Here is an 18,721-nt window from a genome sequence, read left to right as displayed (position 1 = left end):
TAAGTTTTATGACTTGCAGCTTCTGATCCACAAAATTTCCCTTTGGTTCTACAAATTCTAAGAGGCAATCCTGTGTACAACTTGTGCCTGGGTAGGTCCACAGGCCCAAGAACTTCTGATTCTAGGGAAAGCAGACCGCCAGAACACCTGTCTAGTAGCCAGAAGTTATTTTTCCAGGGGCTGAAACTCCACTGGGCATGATGTTTCCTTCAGAGGGATCTCTCAAGGTAGCCAACCAGCCAGTATATTCAGAAAAGTCCTTAGACTGTATCCATTGTACTATCAGCCCAATTTTCTTATATAAGCATAGCCTTGAAATCTGGTGTTAATTATTCAGTGCACTGAAGACAGTTTTCCAGGAAGATCCTAAACTGTTTTGCAACTGTTAAAATAGCTTGTTTTAATGAAAAGAACATTTGTCATTGAGGCCTGCTTTGCACTATTTTCACACATACTGGATGTACAAATATTTGACTTTGGATCCAGTTAGCATAACAGCTAATGCATCCCAACTGCCAATAAGCTGACTAGTATAAAGCACATAACAATTAGCTCTGCCTTGTGTTTTCTATGAGAAAAAAAAAAAATGCTTCTAGAAGGTATCCTTTTTCAGACCCTCAGGTGACACCTTACCTCCCTCCCATCAACTCATCCACCTGCAATGACTTAAACATCAAAAATCTGAAGGTGTTCTGACCACATAGACATATCTTCTCCATGCTACCCCCACCCCCCAATCCTGCCCTGCATCTGCCAGTGAGCTGACCTGGATGGTTTATGGATGAGGAAGTAACTGCTGTGATACCCACAGGGATGCCAGAGGATGCCACTGGAGGGGGTGGTGAGGGACAGAGGGGACATATTCTGGCAGACTTGGGTCCAGGCTTCAGAAGGTACTTTCACAACCCTGTGCTATTATGCAACGTAGGCTGCGAGAGCTCACCATCTCGAGACATCCCCACGGCAAGGCATTTCTGTAATCGACAGTGCTGGCAGCGGTTTCTACTGGTCCGATCAATCAAACAGTTCTTTTGACGAGGACAGGAGTAGGTGGCATTGCTTTGCTGACTTCTCCTGAAAAAGCCCTGTGATTCAGTTATGAAATAGAAAACAGGTTAGTGTCAGCTTGAGCTGAATGATACTAAAGGCAGGAAAGGAAGCATCCGTCGGCATGAATATTTAATGGAGAATTAAACTTGTAGCACAATCATCCTGGAAACCATTAATGAAATTAAAGTCACTTCTTTTTCCTTGAGTAAAATGGGTCCCCAGAGCCCAATCCTCTGTCCCTTACACATGCAAAACTTTCTTTAATTGCAACAAACATTTGCTTATGTAGAAGGAAGAGGACTAGGCCCTGTTCTTGGCTTCTGATGATTGAAAGCTATGTGCTTAATAACAATGGTACAAAGGCACTCATCTTTAACCTTCATCTCCAAAACATTTTTAGTAGAATAAACACAGAATGCTTCTCTGTATGCCCAGAGACGAGAAAGTGCAGCCTCACCCTAACATAAGCGGACACTGTGGCAGTCTCAACCAGACCAAATAAACTCACCACTCCTTAGGTATCTTTCATTCCCCAAGTCAGAATCTACTGCTCCAAGAAATTAAATGACACTTGGGTGGATTATCTCGGCAGATCAATCAGACTAGGAATACGCTACCCTGGAGAGTTTGGGAAAACCATCTTTTCAGAATCATGGGCTTTCAGATTGAACAAATCTGAGCTGATGCTCATCAAGTCCCATGTATTTGTTAAGCACAGTTTTGTAAATGAGAAGGTGTAATAAGATGCATGAGGAGTACTGACCTCAAGGATTTCATTCATTTACTCGTTTATTCGTTGACTCATTCACTTTTGCTAACTCCCTGAGCTAGATTCTTTCTAGCTCGTTAATGTTCATTGCTCAGTCTTCTTAAAGCTGTCAGTGTTCCTTTTAGTTACATTTTGCTAGCAACCCATGAGTTTTGGTATATAGTATTTTCATGATTATTCAATAGGAAGCACATTCTAGTTTTCAATAGATCTCTTTTTTTAATCCATATGTTATTTAGAAGCACATTTCTAAAAGCTAAAGTAAGGCTTATTTACAATGTTGCAATAGTTTCTGGTGTGCAGCAAAGTAACTCAATTATATACACTCTTTCTCAGATTCTTTTCCGTGAAGATAGTTTCCTGGGCTATATAATAGAAACTTGTTATTTATACAAGCACATTCCTTATTTTACAAATATATGTGGGGTTTGTTTCTGGTTATTGCTTGATAGTTGACTTATCTCTTATTGGTTTTGCAAACTAGGAATGCATTCTGGAAAAAAAAAAGAAGGTAACCAGAAACATTTCTATGAAGCAGAACTACGAAGGTTACAAAAGTCTGTTATCATCTTTAAATCTTTAATGGTAAAGACAGTTGACCATGACCCAGGGGACACCAGTACCAAAGGGTAAGGTAAAATCCTAAAGAACGGATGGAGTGACAGTGCTGGGCAGACTGGTAAGAGTACTCTCTCACAGGAGATTCTTCTGGAGGCCAACCTGGCAGTTATACTAAAATCCTTAAAAAACATGCCTATCCACTGAACTAGAAATTACTCTTTAAGGAATATATTTTAAAGGAATGATAAGAAAGGTACAAGGATTTACCTACGTGGGTGTTCATCACAGCACTATCTGTAACGTAAGACAAATTTATAAACAAGCTAAATGTCCAACAGTAGTGAACTGGAAGAGTCATGTTGGATATCTGCATATTCATCAACCACTAAAAATGGTATTTCAGAAGTACAATTATTGACATAAGGTAGTGGTAGAAATGTACTACTTAAAAAAAAACAGCTAAAGAACTGAACACAATATAATCCAATTTTGGAGGGAAAATCTACATATTTAACACAGAAGAAACCTTTGGAAAATTGTGCCCTCAAATGAAAATAAATGCTGATCTTGTTTTTGTTGTTGTTTGTCCGTGCTTTTTGATTTTTCTATAATATGTGAGTGGAAAGGTATACGAGCTACTCAAGAAGAACTATTCACTACATCTGCTTTCTTCCCTGAAAGCTGGGGACTCTGTGGATTAAGTCATGGTTATGATGGGTATATGGAGAGGGCAATGGCACCCCACTCCAGTACTCTTGCCTGGAAAATCCATGGATGCAAGAGCCTGGTAGGCTGCAGTCCATGGGGTCGCTAAGAGTTGGACACGACTGAGCGACTTCACTTTCACTTTTCTCTTTCATGCATTGGAGAAGGAAATGGCAATCCATTCCAGTGTTCTTGCCTGGAGAATCCCAGGGACAGCAGAACCTGGTGGGCTGCCGTCTGTGGGGTCGCACAGAGTTGGACACGACTGAAGTGACTTAGCAGTAGCATGATGGATATAACCTCAGTTCCCAGTTTTTCCCTTTTGGAGACCAACCTAGGATGGGAGAGGCAGGCACTGACCTCTTACCAACTCTCTGACGTCTACCAAGCTATTCACTAACCAATGTGGGCAAGGTTAGGGGCCCAGGATCTCAATCTGTCTCTCTGCTGCTGCCGCTGCTAAGTCGCTTCAGTAGTGTTCAACTCTGTGCGACCCCACAGACAGCAACCCACCAGGCTCTGCCATCCCTGGGATTCTCCAGGCAAGAATACTGGAGTGGATTGCCATTTCCTTCTCCAATGCATGAAAGTGAAAAGTGAAAATAAAAGTGAAGTCACTCAGTCATGTCCGACTCTTAGCAACCTCATGGACTGCAGCCTACCAGGCTCCTCCATCCATGGGATTTTCCAGGCAAGAGTTCTGGAGTGGGGTGCCACTGCCTTCTCCATCAGGCAATCTCTCTTTTGTCAAAATATCTAAAGCTGTTTTTCTTTTTTTTTTTTCCTTAATGTGTTTCTTTTCTCTGTGACAAGAAAGTGTGAAGTAAAACTTTCTTTGGCACTTAATAGACTTCAAGAAAATATAAATGGTAATAGAGGCAGATGATCCTTAGAAAGAGATACCAAGAGGTCACCTGTCTATGTATTCGGTTGAGTCAGAGACATATAATCTCCGCCAAGGCTGAAAGGTATTTTGTTCTTTCTTGAGACTATACCACTCTATGTTTGCTGTCACTGCAGGGGCTTGTTTGTTTGATCAGTTGCTCAGTCATGCCTGACCCTTTGTGACCCCACGAACTGCAGCACACCAGGCTTCCCTGCCCTTCACCATCTCCCAGAGCTTGCTCAAACTCAGGTCGATTGAGTAGGTATTGCCATCTAACCATCTTGTCCTCTGTCGTCCCCTTCTCCTGCCTTCAATCCTTCTCAGCATTAGAGTCTTTGCAATGAGTTGGCTCTTCGCATCAGATGGCCAAAGTATGGGAGTTTCAGTTTCAGGATCAGTCCTTCCAATGAATATTCAGGATTGATTGGTTTGATCTCCTTGCAGTCCAGGGTACTCTCAAGAGGCTTCTCCAACACCACAGTTCGAAAGCTTCAATTCTTCGGCGCTCAGCCTTCTTAATGGAAGTGGAAGTGACAAACAGATTCAAGGGATTAGATCTGATAGACAGAGTGCTTGAAGAATTACGTACAGAGGTTCATAACATTGTACAGGAGGCGGTGATCAAAACCATCCCCAAGAAAAAGAAATGCAAGAAGGCCAAATGGTTGTCTGAGAAGGCCTTACAAATAAATAGCTGAGAAAAGAAGTGAAAGGCAAAGGAGAAAAGGAAAGACATACCCATCTGAATGCAGAGTTCCAAAGAACAGCAAGGAGAGATAAGAAAGCCTTCCTAAATGTACAATGCAAAGATACAGAGGGAAACAATAGAATGGGAAAGGCTAGAGATCTCTTCAAGAAAATGAGAGGTACCAAGGGAACATTTCATGCGAAGATGGGCACAATGAAGGACAGAAACGGTATGGACCTAACAGAAGCAGAAGATTTTAAGAAGAGGTGGCAAGAATACACAGAACATCTGTACAAAAAAGATATTAATGACCTGGATAACCACGACGGTGTGATCACTCACCTAGAGACAGACATCTTGGAGTGCAAAGTCAAGTGGGCCTGAGGAAGCATCACTACAAACAAAGCTAGTGGAGGTGATGGAATTCCAGCTGAGCTATTTCAAATCCTAAAAGATGATGCTGTGAAAGTGCTGCACACAATACGTCAGCAAATTTGGAAAACTCAGCAGTGGCCACAGGAATGGAAAAGGTCAGTTTTCATTCCAATCCCAAAGAATGTTCAAACTACCATTTAACTGTACACATCTCCCATGCTGGCAAAGTAATGCTCAAAATACTTCAAGTTAGGCTTCAACAGTATGTGAACTGAGAACTTCCAGAAGTACAGAGGAACATTTACAAATGGTAGAAGAACCAGAGATCAAATTGCCAACATCTGCCGGGTCACAGAAAAATCAAGAGAATTCCAGAAAAACATCTACTTCTGCTTCATTGACTATGCTAAAGCCTTTCACTGTGTAGATCACAACAAACTATGGAAAATCCTTCAAGAGCTGGGAATATCAGACAACCTTACCTGCCTCCTACAAAACCTGTATCCTTGTCAAGAAGCAATAGTTAGAACTAGACATGGAACAACATACTGGTTCCAAATTGGGAAAGGAGTACGTCAAGGCTAAATATCATCACCCTGCTTATTTAACTTATATGCAGAGTACATCATGTGAAATGCCAGGCTGGATAAAGAAAGCACAAATTGGAATCAAGATTGCTGGGAGAAATATCAACAACCTCAAATATGCAGATGATACCAGCCTAATGGCAAAAAGTGATGAAGGTGAAAGAGGAGAGTGAAAAAGCTGGCTTAAAACTCAATATTCAAAAAACAAAGATCATGGCATCCAGTCTCATCACTCATGGCAAATAGATGGGGAAACAATGGAAACAGTGAGAAACTTTACTGTCTTGGGCTCCAAAATCACTGTGGATGGTTACTGTAGCCATGAAATGAAAAGACACTCCTTGATAGGAAAGCTATGACAGACCTAGATAGCATATTAAAAAGCAGAGACATTATTTGCTGACAAAGGTCCACTAGACAAAGCTATGGTTTTTTCGGTAGTCATATATAGATGTGAGAGTTGGACCTAAGCAGGGGTTTAGGATCATGAATTATTTGCGTTTCCTTTTGCTGATAAAAGGGGAAAAAAAGGGTCTGCGTCACAAAGAGTCTGCTCCATTTTGTTCCCTAATCAGTGAATATGAAGAATGTCTACACGATCTCTCTTTTTTCTTTAAATGGAGCCAGTACATGCAGACTGCACCATTATCTCCCAGGACCTCGTCTATAGCCCAGATCAGTGTCTGCCACCTTTCTTTCCAGGTTCATTTGTACCTTTAGTATTCTTAGGATCACTTTACAATGTCTCCACTTTCTTAAAAACTAAGAAATCCATGTCTAGATGCCACTCTTGAATAAGGCGTGGGTCATTATCAAAGGGAAAAAAGGCTACTCTTTAGGTTTTACACATTAAAGTAAGTGAACATCAAACCACCACTAATCAAGTTCCAAAATGTTAGCACAGAAGCCATATACAACCAGCAGTTTGCTCTGCTAAAAGGGAACCCTGAGAGGGAATAATGATAATGATACTGGTGAAGAGATGATGATGCTGGAAGGAGAGATCTTAATGAATGCATTATCTTAAATATATTTTTTTAATGTGGACCATTTTTAAAGCCTTTACTGCATTTGTTATAATATTGCTTCTGTTGTTTGTGTTCTGTTTTTTTGGCCATGAGGCATGTGTGGCCTTAGCTCCCTGACCAGGGACTGAACTCACATTTCTTGCATTGGAAGGCAGAGTCTTAACCACTAGTCTGCCACGGAAGTCTTCTAATCATACTATTTATACTGTATTTTTAATGCTTTCTCATCTTGAGGTCTTGCTAACTCAGAGATTACACTTCCCAGGGCTACCTAGCTTCTAGAAATAGCAAACAACTTGCCTGGGAGCATACTTTTCACATGCAAACCAACCAATCCAGAGACTAGACCAGCCACCTTCTCCCAGGTTTTCCTCACCCTCTCTCTGCCTCTCACTGACACGGCTTCCCACTGTGGTCCCCTGTGTGGCATGCTGGGCCTTCTATTTCTAGGGACCTATGTTATAACCAATTTCTTTCCCTTCATGGCGGTCATGTTTGTGTCCTAGGTGTCTTACCCTATCTGATTAAAACCAATCCCAGGTAGCATTAAAACGTGCTGATTATTTGCTTGTCACCCTGTGCTTTATATGGATTCCATCACTTAATTTTTTAAAATTACTGGAGGATAATTGCTTTATAACGTTGTGTGAGTTTCTGCCATACAACAACACGAATCAGCCTATATCAGCCTATGGATCAGTATACATGCATCCCCTCCCTCTGAAGCCTCCCTCGCCTTGCCATCCCACCCCTCTAGGTCATCACAGAGTGCCGGGCTGGGCTCCCCGTGTTCTGCAGCAGCTTCCCACCAGCTATCTATTTCACAGATGAGAGTGTGTGCGTGTCAGCGCTGCTCTCTCAATCCGTGCCCCTACTCCTTCCCCCGCCGTGTCCAAGTCCATTCTCGAGGACGTCTGGGTCTCCATTCCCGCCCTGCAAATAGGCTCATCAGTACCATTTTTTAGGTTCCAAATATATGATTAATATATTGATATTTGTTTTTCTCTTCCTGGCTTACTTCACTCTGTGTAAGAGGCATTAATTTTGACAAGGGCAGCATGAGGCAGGCACTATCATTTTCCTGGTTTTTAGGTCAAAGAACCTGAGGCTTAGGGAGGCACTAGCTCAGAACCCAAACCCCTCCCCACTCTACCCCCTCCCCAGCATGGGATAAAGTCAGGATCTGAATCCAGGTGGTTTAATTCCAGAACTCACACTTTTATCCCTTTTGTTGTTCTTCTGCTTCTTTTGTGTGTCAAAAAGGATTCCCACTTGGGGGTTCTTACAGAAGGTGACCATTAAAGAAAGCAGTGTCAAGACACAAGGTATGCATGATAAAGGAGCAAGACTGATCTGTTCTGAAATTAGTTTTCCTCCCGGTTAACCCCTTTAACTGGCCATGTTGTCACTGCCCAGGCATTTAATACATTCCTCTTCTATAGCCACCTCCTGATGTGGGTTATTCACACAAGAAAGTCAGTTTCACAATTTCATGATTTTTCCCTCATTTATCACCAGGAGGGTTATGTTCTCTTTAATTCACCCTACTTATTTCTAAATTACTTTGGCTCATTTAGAAAACAAAACAATAACAACAAACTGAATCCAAGGGCACAGTCACTATCTTTAAAGATATCTGAGAAATTATACCACCTATTTGCAAGACAAATCCACGAGGCTTTCCACATGCTCTTGGAGCAATGGTGCTGAGGCTGGAAGCGATATGAGAAAAAGGACTCCACTTCTTTAGATGTCTCAGCTCCGAAGGGCTTGGGGAAAGCAAACGTGCAGATAGACAGACACACCTTACTCTTTACAACCCCATTTACCTCTCACTGAGTCATTTGAGCAAGTGCCTGTGGAAAGTTCGGGGAGTGGCAGCACTAAGAACCACAGAAAAAACCTTTCTTTTGGACTAAGCTGACAGCCCACAAGTCTAGCTATCAAATACCAAAGGGGAGGGGTCAGGCAGGTTTATAAGGTGAGACCCATGGAGGGAGGGAAAGGGTAAGCCTAGGTGAATCAGACACACCAAACTGTGCCTTTCAGATAGAACGAGAGCTTGGTGTTCCTTTCGTGCCCCTTGTCTCCCCTTAAAACAACACCACCACCACAAAAACACAACTCTACAGGGATTTCCCTGGTGGTACAGTGGTTAAGATTCTGAACTTTCAATGCAGGGTACATGGGTTCGATCCTTGATCGGGGAACAAGAATGCCACATGTCACAAGGCATGGCCAATAAACAAACAAACAAAAAAACTTCATTTCAGTATATTCTTGGGATTTCTCAGAGGATTTGGGCAGTTAAACTGATAAAGTATTTAAAGCGAGTGAGCATATACGAGGAGAAGGATTAGAAGGGCAAGAAGGAAGAAAGGGAGAAAGTATGGTAGGTATTTTCCTTCATAAAGAGAGAAGCCTGCTCATAAATGGAGAAGCCAGATCTTGACTGACAGTGGGACCTGGAGAGGGTCCCACTGATGAATGAGCAAGCTGGGATCCCGGTTCCAGGGGTGGGGAAGCTGGAGGCCACACAGAGAGCAGTGATGGTGCAAGGCAGCACTTGGAGTTTGGGGGAGGAACTGAAGAGGTTCGTGTAGAGAAGAAAGCGCAGAAGCTGTGAGTCAGCTGGGGACAGATGTTAAATACACAATGGTGGAGTTTCACTTCTAAAAGCTGAGCTAATGAATGACTTCTTTGGCTTTCTTAAAAGTTCACTTTTTATGGCTGTCAAGGTACATGGAGATGTGCCATTACAAACAGGGTGGGCTTGAGCAGAGGGCCACCATGATGAAATTCAGGATACCAGTATATGGTGTGACCGTGGCACACTACCACCACCTAGTGGCAGCAAACTCACATGCAGTTATTGCAAAAGTAAATTAGAATATGCAAACAGCCTTTAGAGATGAAAGGAAGCTGACATTACTTGACTCAGTAGTTCTCCAACTGAATGTGTATCAGAATCACCGGTGGAACTTTTGAAAAATACACCTAAGATCTTCTGAACCAGAACATCTGAGTGTATAGTCGCTGACATACATGCTAGTTTGAACAATGTGAAAGTGCCATTTTTGTAGATCAAAAAAGAAGACACGTCATTCTGTATGGTAAACATTTTAACAAAGCTTCTTGAAGACTCTGCTGCTTTCCCTTTGTTAAGAATCAGGGATCTACTCTAGCTCTCTGATTTTGCAGATAACAAAAATGAAGCTGAGAAAGCTAAGTGACATGTCCAGGCTCTCCGGTGGCTTCATGTCATTGCTGGGACTTGAACTCCAGCGTCCTAATTTTAAGTGTAGTGCCTCCCACATTAGCATCTCTCCTGCAGTGTTGGGCTAACAAAACCCATGTTACTCAGTCTTGATTTCTTCACATTCGTCAACCTTCCGCCTCCATTTCCACTGCCTCAAAGAGAATTTGCCAGTGTTCCCTGCCTTATTTCACCAAGCCTTTCAAAGTGCCTTCTGTTGAGTTTTATTTCTAACTTCTGCCTCTGTTCTTTGGAAAATTCTATTGCCTAGTAAAAAAAAAAAATATTTGGCCATGCTAGATCTTAGTTGTTGCATGCAAGATCTTCTATCTTCACCGTGGGATCTTTAGGTGTTTGATTGTGGGATATAGTTCCCTGACTAGGGATCGAACCTGGGTCCCCTGCACTGGGAGTGCAGAGTCTTAGCCAGGGAAGACCCTATTGCTATATAAAAAGAAATCTGGCCGTATAATCTGAAAATTTTCATTGATCCCATTAGATTGGAGTTTCCCAGAATGGGGACAGAGGCCATGGGTACGGGAGAAGGCTGATACTGGGTTGCAAGAGCTGAATGTCAAACTTTCTGAAATTTTGTGAACCAATTGTTAAACATAACCATTATTAAACATTAACTTATAACATATACATACTACTATATATGAAATAGGCTTCCCAGGTGGCTCAGTGATAAGAATCTACCTGCCAAGCAGGAGATATGGGTTCAATCCCTGGGTGGCAAGATCCCCTGAAGAGGGAAATGGCTACTCACTCCAGAATTTGTGCCTGGGAAATCCCATTGACAGAGGAGTCTGGTGGGCTGCAGTCCATGGGGTTGCAAAGAATCAGACACAACTTACTGACTAAACCACTACCACCATATATAAAATAGGTAGCCAACAAGGACCTACTGTACAGCACAGGAAACTATACTCAATATTCTGTAATAATCTATATAAGGTAAAGAATCTGAAAAAGAATGAATATGTGTATATGTATAACTTAATCACTTTGCTGTACATCTGAAACTAACACAACCTTGTAAATGAACTATATTTCAATAAATTTTTTTAAAAAGTGATGAAGAAAATGATAACAACGTAGGTTCAGTTTAACAGTATGTCATGTCTATAGCCATCACATTGTGAAGAGCACAAAAAATGTGAAGACCGATCCTTCCAATTTTTAAAAACTATTATCTGTTTCAGAAAGTAGTTGCTCACATCATCACTGATGAATGAGAGAAGTTCTAAAACATGCTTTTCCTTGTTTCACTTTCCTCTTATTCATTATTGTAAATGAAAAATCACATTGACACTACAGCCTTTCATCAACCACAACCACAAGTGTGGATGTAAGAGTTCAGCAAAAATCGAGTGTATTCAGTGAGAATCATCTGTCTACACACATACTATACATCACATATATAACATATAGTATATATTATATGGGTGGCTCAGATGGTAAAGAATCTGCCTATAATGTAGAGACCCGGGTTCGATCCCTGGGGTGGGAAGATCCCCTGGGGAAGGGAATGGCTACCCACTATGTTATTCCTGCCTGGGAAATCCCATGGAGGGAGGAGCTTGGCGGGCCACAGTCCAGGGGGTTGCAAAGAGTCGGACACAACTGAGAGTCCAACACTTTCACTTTCATATATTATATTCTCTGTTTATAATGATGTACTGTCAACTGCACTACTTGTAAATTGTTTGTAATTGGATCGGTGACATACATACTAAAGTTACGTACATATATATAGACACTGTTTTCCAGAGAGTTGATTGTTAAAAACTGCCCAGCGGGTGACTGGACTGAGCCCAGTCCTTGCTGGATGCTCAGCTTTCCAACAGGCTGTTCTAAGTGGCTCCTCCTTATTTTGGATAGGCACATACCCAGAGTTGTGGCTTGGCCTTCTACAGCCCCATCATCCCCACCACCAACACACACATACACAGACGTTCTTCAGAAACTTTAGCTGAATGGCTTTATCTTTTTTAAAAATTAAACTATAGTTGATTTACAATATGCTAATTTCCTCTGTACAGCAAAGTGATTCAGTTATATGTGCCTTCTTTTTCATATTCTTTTCTATTATGTCTATCATAGGATATATTTTAAAATTTACTTATTTATTTATTTTTGCCTGTCTGGGTCTTCATTGCCAAGTGGGCTTTTCTCTAGTTGTGGCGAGTAGGGGTTACTCTCTAGTTGTGGCGTGGGGGCTTTTCACTGCAGGGGCTTCTCCTGTTGTGGAGCACAGGCTCTAGGGTGTGCGGGCTTCAGCAGTTGTGGCTGCTGGGCTCCAGAGCACAGGCTCGAGAGTTGTGGCACACAGGCTTAGTTGCTCTGTGGGATGTGGGATCTTCCTGGATCAGGGATCGAACCCATGTCCTGCATTGGCAGATGGATTCTTTACCACTGAGACCCCAGGGAAGCCCCTATCATAGGATACTGAATATAGGTTTCCTTTGTGCTATACAGTAGGACATTATTGTTTACCCATTCAATACATACTGAATGGCTTGATCTTCATTCCGAATAGAACACTTCCTGACCCACTGATAATTTTCCCAGTCTCTTTTCCTCCAGTGTTTCCTTGCTCAGGCAAGGGTACCAGCCTTAACCCAGATATTCAAAGCACAGAGATGGGCTTCCGTGCTCCCTCCCCATCCACATGCATGCAGTCACTAAATTAGGCTGTTCCTGTCATCTTCATATTCCTCAAATCCATCTACTTTTCTCTGTCTTCTTCACTGCAATTTTCTCAGGTCCCCACACCTGCCATCTTCTGAATGGGTTATTACACAGCCTAGTACTTGGAGCAGTCAACAAACACTTGTGGAATGAAAGAATGGAGGAAAAATGATGCCAGTGATAAAACTCTGGTGACAATCACATGGTGAGCTCCTATTCTATACCAAGCACCAGGGAGGACACTTCACAAACGTGATTCACATGCAATTCCCAACTGTACAAAGCAGGTGTTTTTATGTCTATTTACAAATAAGAGAATTCCAGTTCAGAGAGGTTAAGTCATCTTTTCAAAGTCACATAGCAGTTGAAGGAGAGGAGCCAAGATTTGAATTCTTGAACTCTGGGTACATCCTAACCCAAAGGCCAGAGACGTATACTACCCAGAAGACATGCATACAAAGATACAGGGCAGACCAAAAACAGATAAACAACAAACAGGTAAAAAAGCCTCACTTTTCAGTTGTACAAAGTTCCATATAATGGTTCAGACATGAGCTGCGGGAGATGGCATTTTATAGGGTATCAAATACTAGGTTTATGCAAGTAGGAAAACAACTTTCCTTTGCTAGGTCTCCTTAATAAAAGACTTTGAAATAGATGTGACATTTCCTATTGGGGTTGTTAATATCTTTGCCCGCAAGCGGGCCTTAGCGACAGAGACCTGTAAGTGTGGCTGGGAAGGTGTTGGGGTGGGGTTCTGGCCCTTAGGGGCTCCCCTTCTGCTCGGGGCTCCTTCCCAGGGAGGCACAGGCTGAAATGCTGATCTGATGTTTGGTCTTTTGACAATTTTCACTTAATGAATTGATTCCTACAGTTCATTAACATACCCACTTCCACTTCTGTATACACATATGTCTTAATTAGCTGCTCATTGGCTGTTTAATTACAAGAAAACAGCTGACAGCTGCCTTGCTGAATTCTAATGGCAGACGCGTTGGAACGGCTACACATTTGCTTTTGACAACCAAGATTTATTCATAACTCTATGATTTATTGTGAATGCTCATATGCCTGAGTGGATTATTGTATTTTCCAAGCCAACTGAAATGTTGGGATCTGGGAGACTATGGAAGTGGGAATCCCTCTCATTTCACTCCTGAGGCTGAGAAGAGCAGAGAATCCTAGCTGGAAAGGTATGAATTCAATTTCAGTTTTATTTCTTTTGGGAACTTCCTGTTGGAATGTTCAGAAGTATGGAGGAGAGCAAAAAGACATATCTTTGGATAAACGTAGGCTTGAGAGTTAAGGATTTAAAGCTAAGAAAGAATATAACTGGCAACTTAATTTTACTGAGGGGGAAAGATAGGGCATGCATAGATTAAAATCAAAGAAAGGAAGAGGCAAAAGAAATGATAAAATTAAAGTGGGGGGAAGCAGGAATAACATTCCAAAAGGAAGCAAAAGAAAAGGGAAATTTGTTCTTTAGGGAAAAAAAACAGGAAACATCATTTGCCAAAGTGAGCTGGTATGGCCCCACACTCAGGCAGCTGGTAGCAATAAATCACGGCAAGATGGATCTTCTCAACTACTTTCCCGTTCAGTAGTGACTGAACTCTCCGTAGAATTGTACGTGCAAATGCTCTCTGATTAAAGCTGACCTCATGCGTTGTATTTGGTAAGAGATGTCTGTTTTGCCATACATCTGGTGATCTGCCATGCTCAGATCCAATCCTGGTGACACATTCAGCAACAGTGACTCCCAAGCAGGCACGAGAGGCCCCACTCTGAGCCAGACACCATGGCACACGCTATGCAGCACAAGCTCACAAGCCCAGCATTTTCTATGAGCAGAGGCATGATTAAGACCAAACCAAAGAAACCGAAAAAAAAACTAAAAACAAAAAAAGCCCCTCAAATATCCAAATCATCTTGATGCAAATTGGGGTTTAACACATCCAACCACTTGTGCATGTATTTTATCACAGGCCTGGAATATTTTGCTAAATAAAAAATTTGTTCTTACCACCTGTCTATAACAGAAATGGAATTCTGATGTCACAGGATATAACAGCCAAATCTAATTTTCATTTTAAATGGCTAGCTCTAATACTGGGGCCAAGTGCTATAAAGTACTGAAGTAAAAATGTTGAGCATAAATGTACTAATGCTGTAAAGTGGACAAGATTGACCCAGGGTGAGTGAAATTTTACAACTGAAATGAAAATATTAGAACCCTTAAAAAAGAAAAACAATTTGGGCCTAAAAGGAACATTTGTGGATATTTGTTTTTAACCTAAAACATAAACAACTCCAGAAAATGCTTTAACTCTTTAACAGGAAAAAAAAAAAGTACTGATTTATATGGTCTGGGATATCTCTGAAAAGACTTGCTAATTTCAGAGAGAATATTTGTTAATGCAAAAAAAAAAAAAAATCCAAGTTCTCCCTTTCCTGCGTGGAAGACGAAGTTTTCACAAGACATCATCTTAAATGTATTAATTGATGAATAAATATTTGACACATGCATGGACTCTATTCTTAGACTTATCACAGGTAAAGGGTCTTAAGTGTAATCAGAAATCAATTTACTAATTTCAGTACTCAACTATACATTATTATTTAAGAAGTTAGGGACTTCCCTGGCAGTGCGGTGGTTAAGACTCCATGCCTCCACTGTAGGGACCATGGGTTTTAAACACTGGTTGGGGAACTAAGATTCTGCATGCTGCATGACATGGCCAAAAACGAAATAAAAATTAAAACTGGTGCCAAAAAAAAAAAAAAAATCCATGATGGACAAAAGTGATCAAAATTTAAAAAGAAGTCATAGTTGAATGATAATCATAGTTAACACTACCATATGATATGTAGGAAAGTTGATATGAGAATAAATCCTAAGAGTTTTCATCACAAGGAGAAAAAATTTTCCCCTTCCTTTTTTTTCTTCTGCAGTTAACCTTTGAACAATGCAAGGGTTAGGGGTTGTAAACCCTCATTTAGTAAAAAAATCCAAGTTTAACTTGACTCCCTGCAAACTGAACTACTAATAACAAATATTTAACAAAAATTTTGCATGTTGTATGAGCTATACAATGTATTCTTATAATAAAATAAGCCAGAGAAAAGAAAATGTTATTAAAAAATCACAGGGAGGAGAAAATATACTGACAGTCCTCTATTGTATTTATCAATACCATAAGTTTATGTCTTTTGTTTTCAAGATGAATTGTCTGTCAGTATCTACATCCATATTGTCATATACAGTATAGGAGATGTTATATGCATTACCAACAGTAGACATCAAATATGAAAAGATAACATTAAAAAGAAATTCATATTTATTTACAATTTCTCCTCAGTATTATTTATTGAAAAATATCTGTGTGAGTATGTCAGTGGACCCATGCAGTTCAAGTTGTTCAAGCATCGTATGTGTATGAGAAAATGAATGTTAGCTGAAATTATTTTGGTAACCATTTCACAAGATATGTAAATCATACTATCAGGCTGAATGCCTTAAACTTATACAGTAACATATGCCAATTATTTTCCAACAAAACTGGGGAAAAAAGTTATGGTAGAGCCCCAAAGACTAAAAGAATATGAGTGTGGAGATTCCTTAAAAAACTGGAAATAGAACTGCCTTATGACCCAGCAATCCCACTGCTGAGCATACACACCAAGGAAACCAGAGTTGAAAGAGACAGGTGTACCCCAGTGTTCATCGCAGCACTGTTTATAATAGCCAGGACATGGAAGCAACCTAGATGTCCATCAGCAGATGAATGGATAAGAAAGCTGTGGTACGTATACACAATGGAGTACTACTCAGCCACTAAAAAGGATACATTTGAATCAGTTCTAATGAGGTGGATGAAACTGGAGCCGATTATACAGAGTGAAGTAAGCCAGAAAGAAAAACACCAATACAGTATACTAACGCATATATATATAGAATTTAGAAAGATGGTAACAATAACCCTGTATGCAAGACAGCACAAGAGACACGGATGTATAGAACAGACTTCTGGACTCTGTGGGAGAGGGAGAGGGTGAAATGATTTGGGAGAATGGCATTGAAACATGTATAATATCATGTAAGAAATGAATCGCCAGTCTAGGTTCGATGCAGGATACAGGATGCTTGGGGCTGGTGCACTGGGATGACCCAGAGAGATGGTATGGGGAGGGAAGTGGGAGGGGGGTTCAGGATTGGGAACTCATGTACACCCATGGTGGATTCATGTTGATGTATGGCAAAACCAATACAGTATTGTAAAGTAAAATAAAGTGAAAAAAAAAGAATATGGATGAAAAACTGTGTGTGTGTTTTTTAATCTTGAGATAAATGTTTCATCATTATCCTCTAAGCAGCCACTGTATCTAATACTGAAGGTAGGAACTGAAGTCAGATGATAAACAGAACCATGTTTCAAAAGAAAAGTGAAAAAGAAAGTGAAAGTCACTCAGTCATGTCTGACTCTTTGCGACCACATGGACTGTATCCATGGACTTCTCCAGGCCAGAATACTGGAATGGGTAGCCTTTCCCTTCTCCAGGGTATCTTCCCAACCCAGGGATCGACCCCTGGTCTCCTCCATTGCAGGGGGAATCTTTACCAGCTGAGCCACCAGGAAAGCCAAGAATACTGGATTGGGTAGCCTATCCCTTCTCCAGTGGATCTTCCCAACTCAGGAATTACACCACGATCTCCTGTATTGCAGGCAGATTCTTTAAAAGCTGAGCTACCAAGGAAGCCATATCTCAAAAGAAAGCCTCAACCATAAACACGTCAGCATTTGTATTCACTTTGAAGAGCCAACCTGAACCCTAAAAAGCAGCCTCTCATTTTATTTCTGGCCTTCTCCTCTGTCTCCATGCTCAACGGCCCGGCCTCTCCTCCCTGGCAAGCATGCCCAGCCTACGTGACACCCCCTGCTAGTGCTCACTCAGGGCTGGGACTACTTTCTATTCCAAAAGCTCAGAAACATCTTTTCTGACAGAGCTAAGCCCTTCTAGGTCTGGATTCAACAGTCTTCTGAAATGCAATATTCAAGGCTTGCCCAATGCTAATTCATTGTTTCTTCATTATTTCCAAAGAACAAGGGCAATATTTTTATAATAAAAACCTTGGCATAACAGAGCTCTTAAAAATTTGGGATGGCATACTTGTCTAACCTTATCTTCCACTGTCTAGAGAAAGTAACCGCTGCTGCTGCTGCTAAGTCGCTTCAGTCGTGTCCGACTCTGTGCAACCCCAGAGATGGCAGCCCACCAGGCTCCCCCGTCCCTGGGATTCTCCAGGCAAGAACACTGGAGTGGGTTGCCATTTCCTCCTCCAATGCATGAAAGTGAAAAGTGAAAGTGAAGTTGCTCAGTTGTATCCGACTCCTAGTGACCCCATGGACTGCAGCCCACCAGGCTCCTCTGTTTATGGGATTTTCCAGGCAAGAGTACTGGAGTGGGTTGACATTGCCTTCTCCAAAGTAACCCGCTACTCTTGTCAAACGAGGCTACTACATCTTGTCCCTAGAATACAACCAAGGCTTGCCCATTTTTAGGCTCTGGATGCCTAGTGGATGTGTGCTTCGTGGGTCACATCTCAAGACTGTGGCCTCACCCTAGTATTGCGTTTTTCATAGGCTACAAATGTCTCATCTCCACAAGTAGACTGTGAGCTGCATGAAGGAAGGATTCGGTCATCTTTTTTTTTTGGTTTGTTTTTGGCTGTGCTGCATCTTTGCTGTGGCAGGTGGGATTTCTATAGTTTTGCCACTCAGGGGCTTTCCCAGTTGCAGAGCATGGCCTCTTGAGTGCAAAGCCTCAGTAGTTGGGCTTGTTTGCCGTGCAGCACATGGGACCTTAGTTCCCCAACCAGGGATCGAACCCAAGTCCTCTGCAATGGAAGCGCGGAATCTTAATCACTGAACTGCCATGCCTCTAAGCCACACCACCCTGAATGCACCCAATCTCGTCTTCTGTGTCTTTAGATTCCTTATAGCATTTATAAAGCACCCAAGGGGGCGCTCGTATTTTCGTTGTTTATATTGGCAGAGCTACATATCAAATTGTGAATGGTCACAAAATCAAGACTGGACTCACAGATGTCCTGGAAATAGTGT

General features: G+C 41.5%; 1 protein-coding gene across 3 annotated transcripts in view; it reads right to left on the bottom strand.

Annotated features, from left to right (window-relative positions):
- Nucleotides 1-18,721, bottom strand: part of RORA (RAR related orphan receptor A) — an 807,747-nt gene that overhangs the window by 25,863 nt on the left and 763,163 nt on the right. For all 3 annotated transcript variants that reach the window (XM_042253059.2, XM_027971773.3, XM_015096691.4), the window contains one exon: nt 944-1,085. In XM_042253059.2, the coding sequence (XP_042108993.1) occupies nt 944-1,085 (142 nt within the window). The remainder of the gene's footprint in view (nt 1-943; nt 1,086-18,721) is intronic.

Source organism: Ovis aries, chromosome 7, assembly GCF_016772045.2.
Source record: "Ovis aries strain OAR_USU_Benz2616 breed Rambouillet chromosome 7, ARS-UI_Ramb_v3.0, whole genome shotgun sequence".
Classification (NCBI taxonomy): domain Eukaryota; kingdom Metazoa; phylum Chordata; class Mammalia; order Artiodactyla; family Bovidae; genus Ovis; species Ovis aries.
The sequence above is the reverse complement of the archived record's forward strand: the minus strand, read 5'-3'. Positions and strand labels throughout refer to the sequence as shown.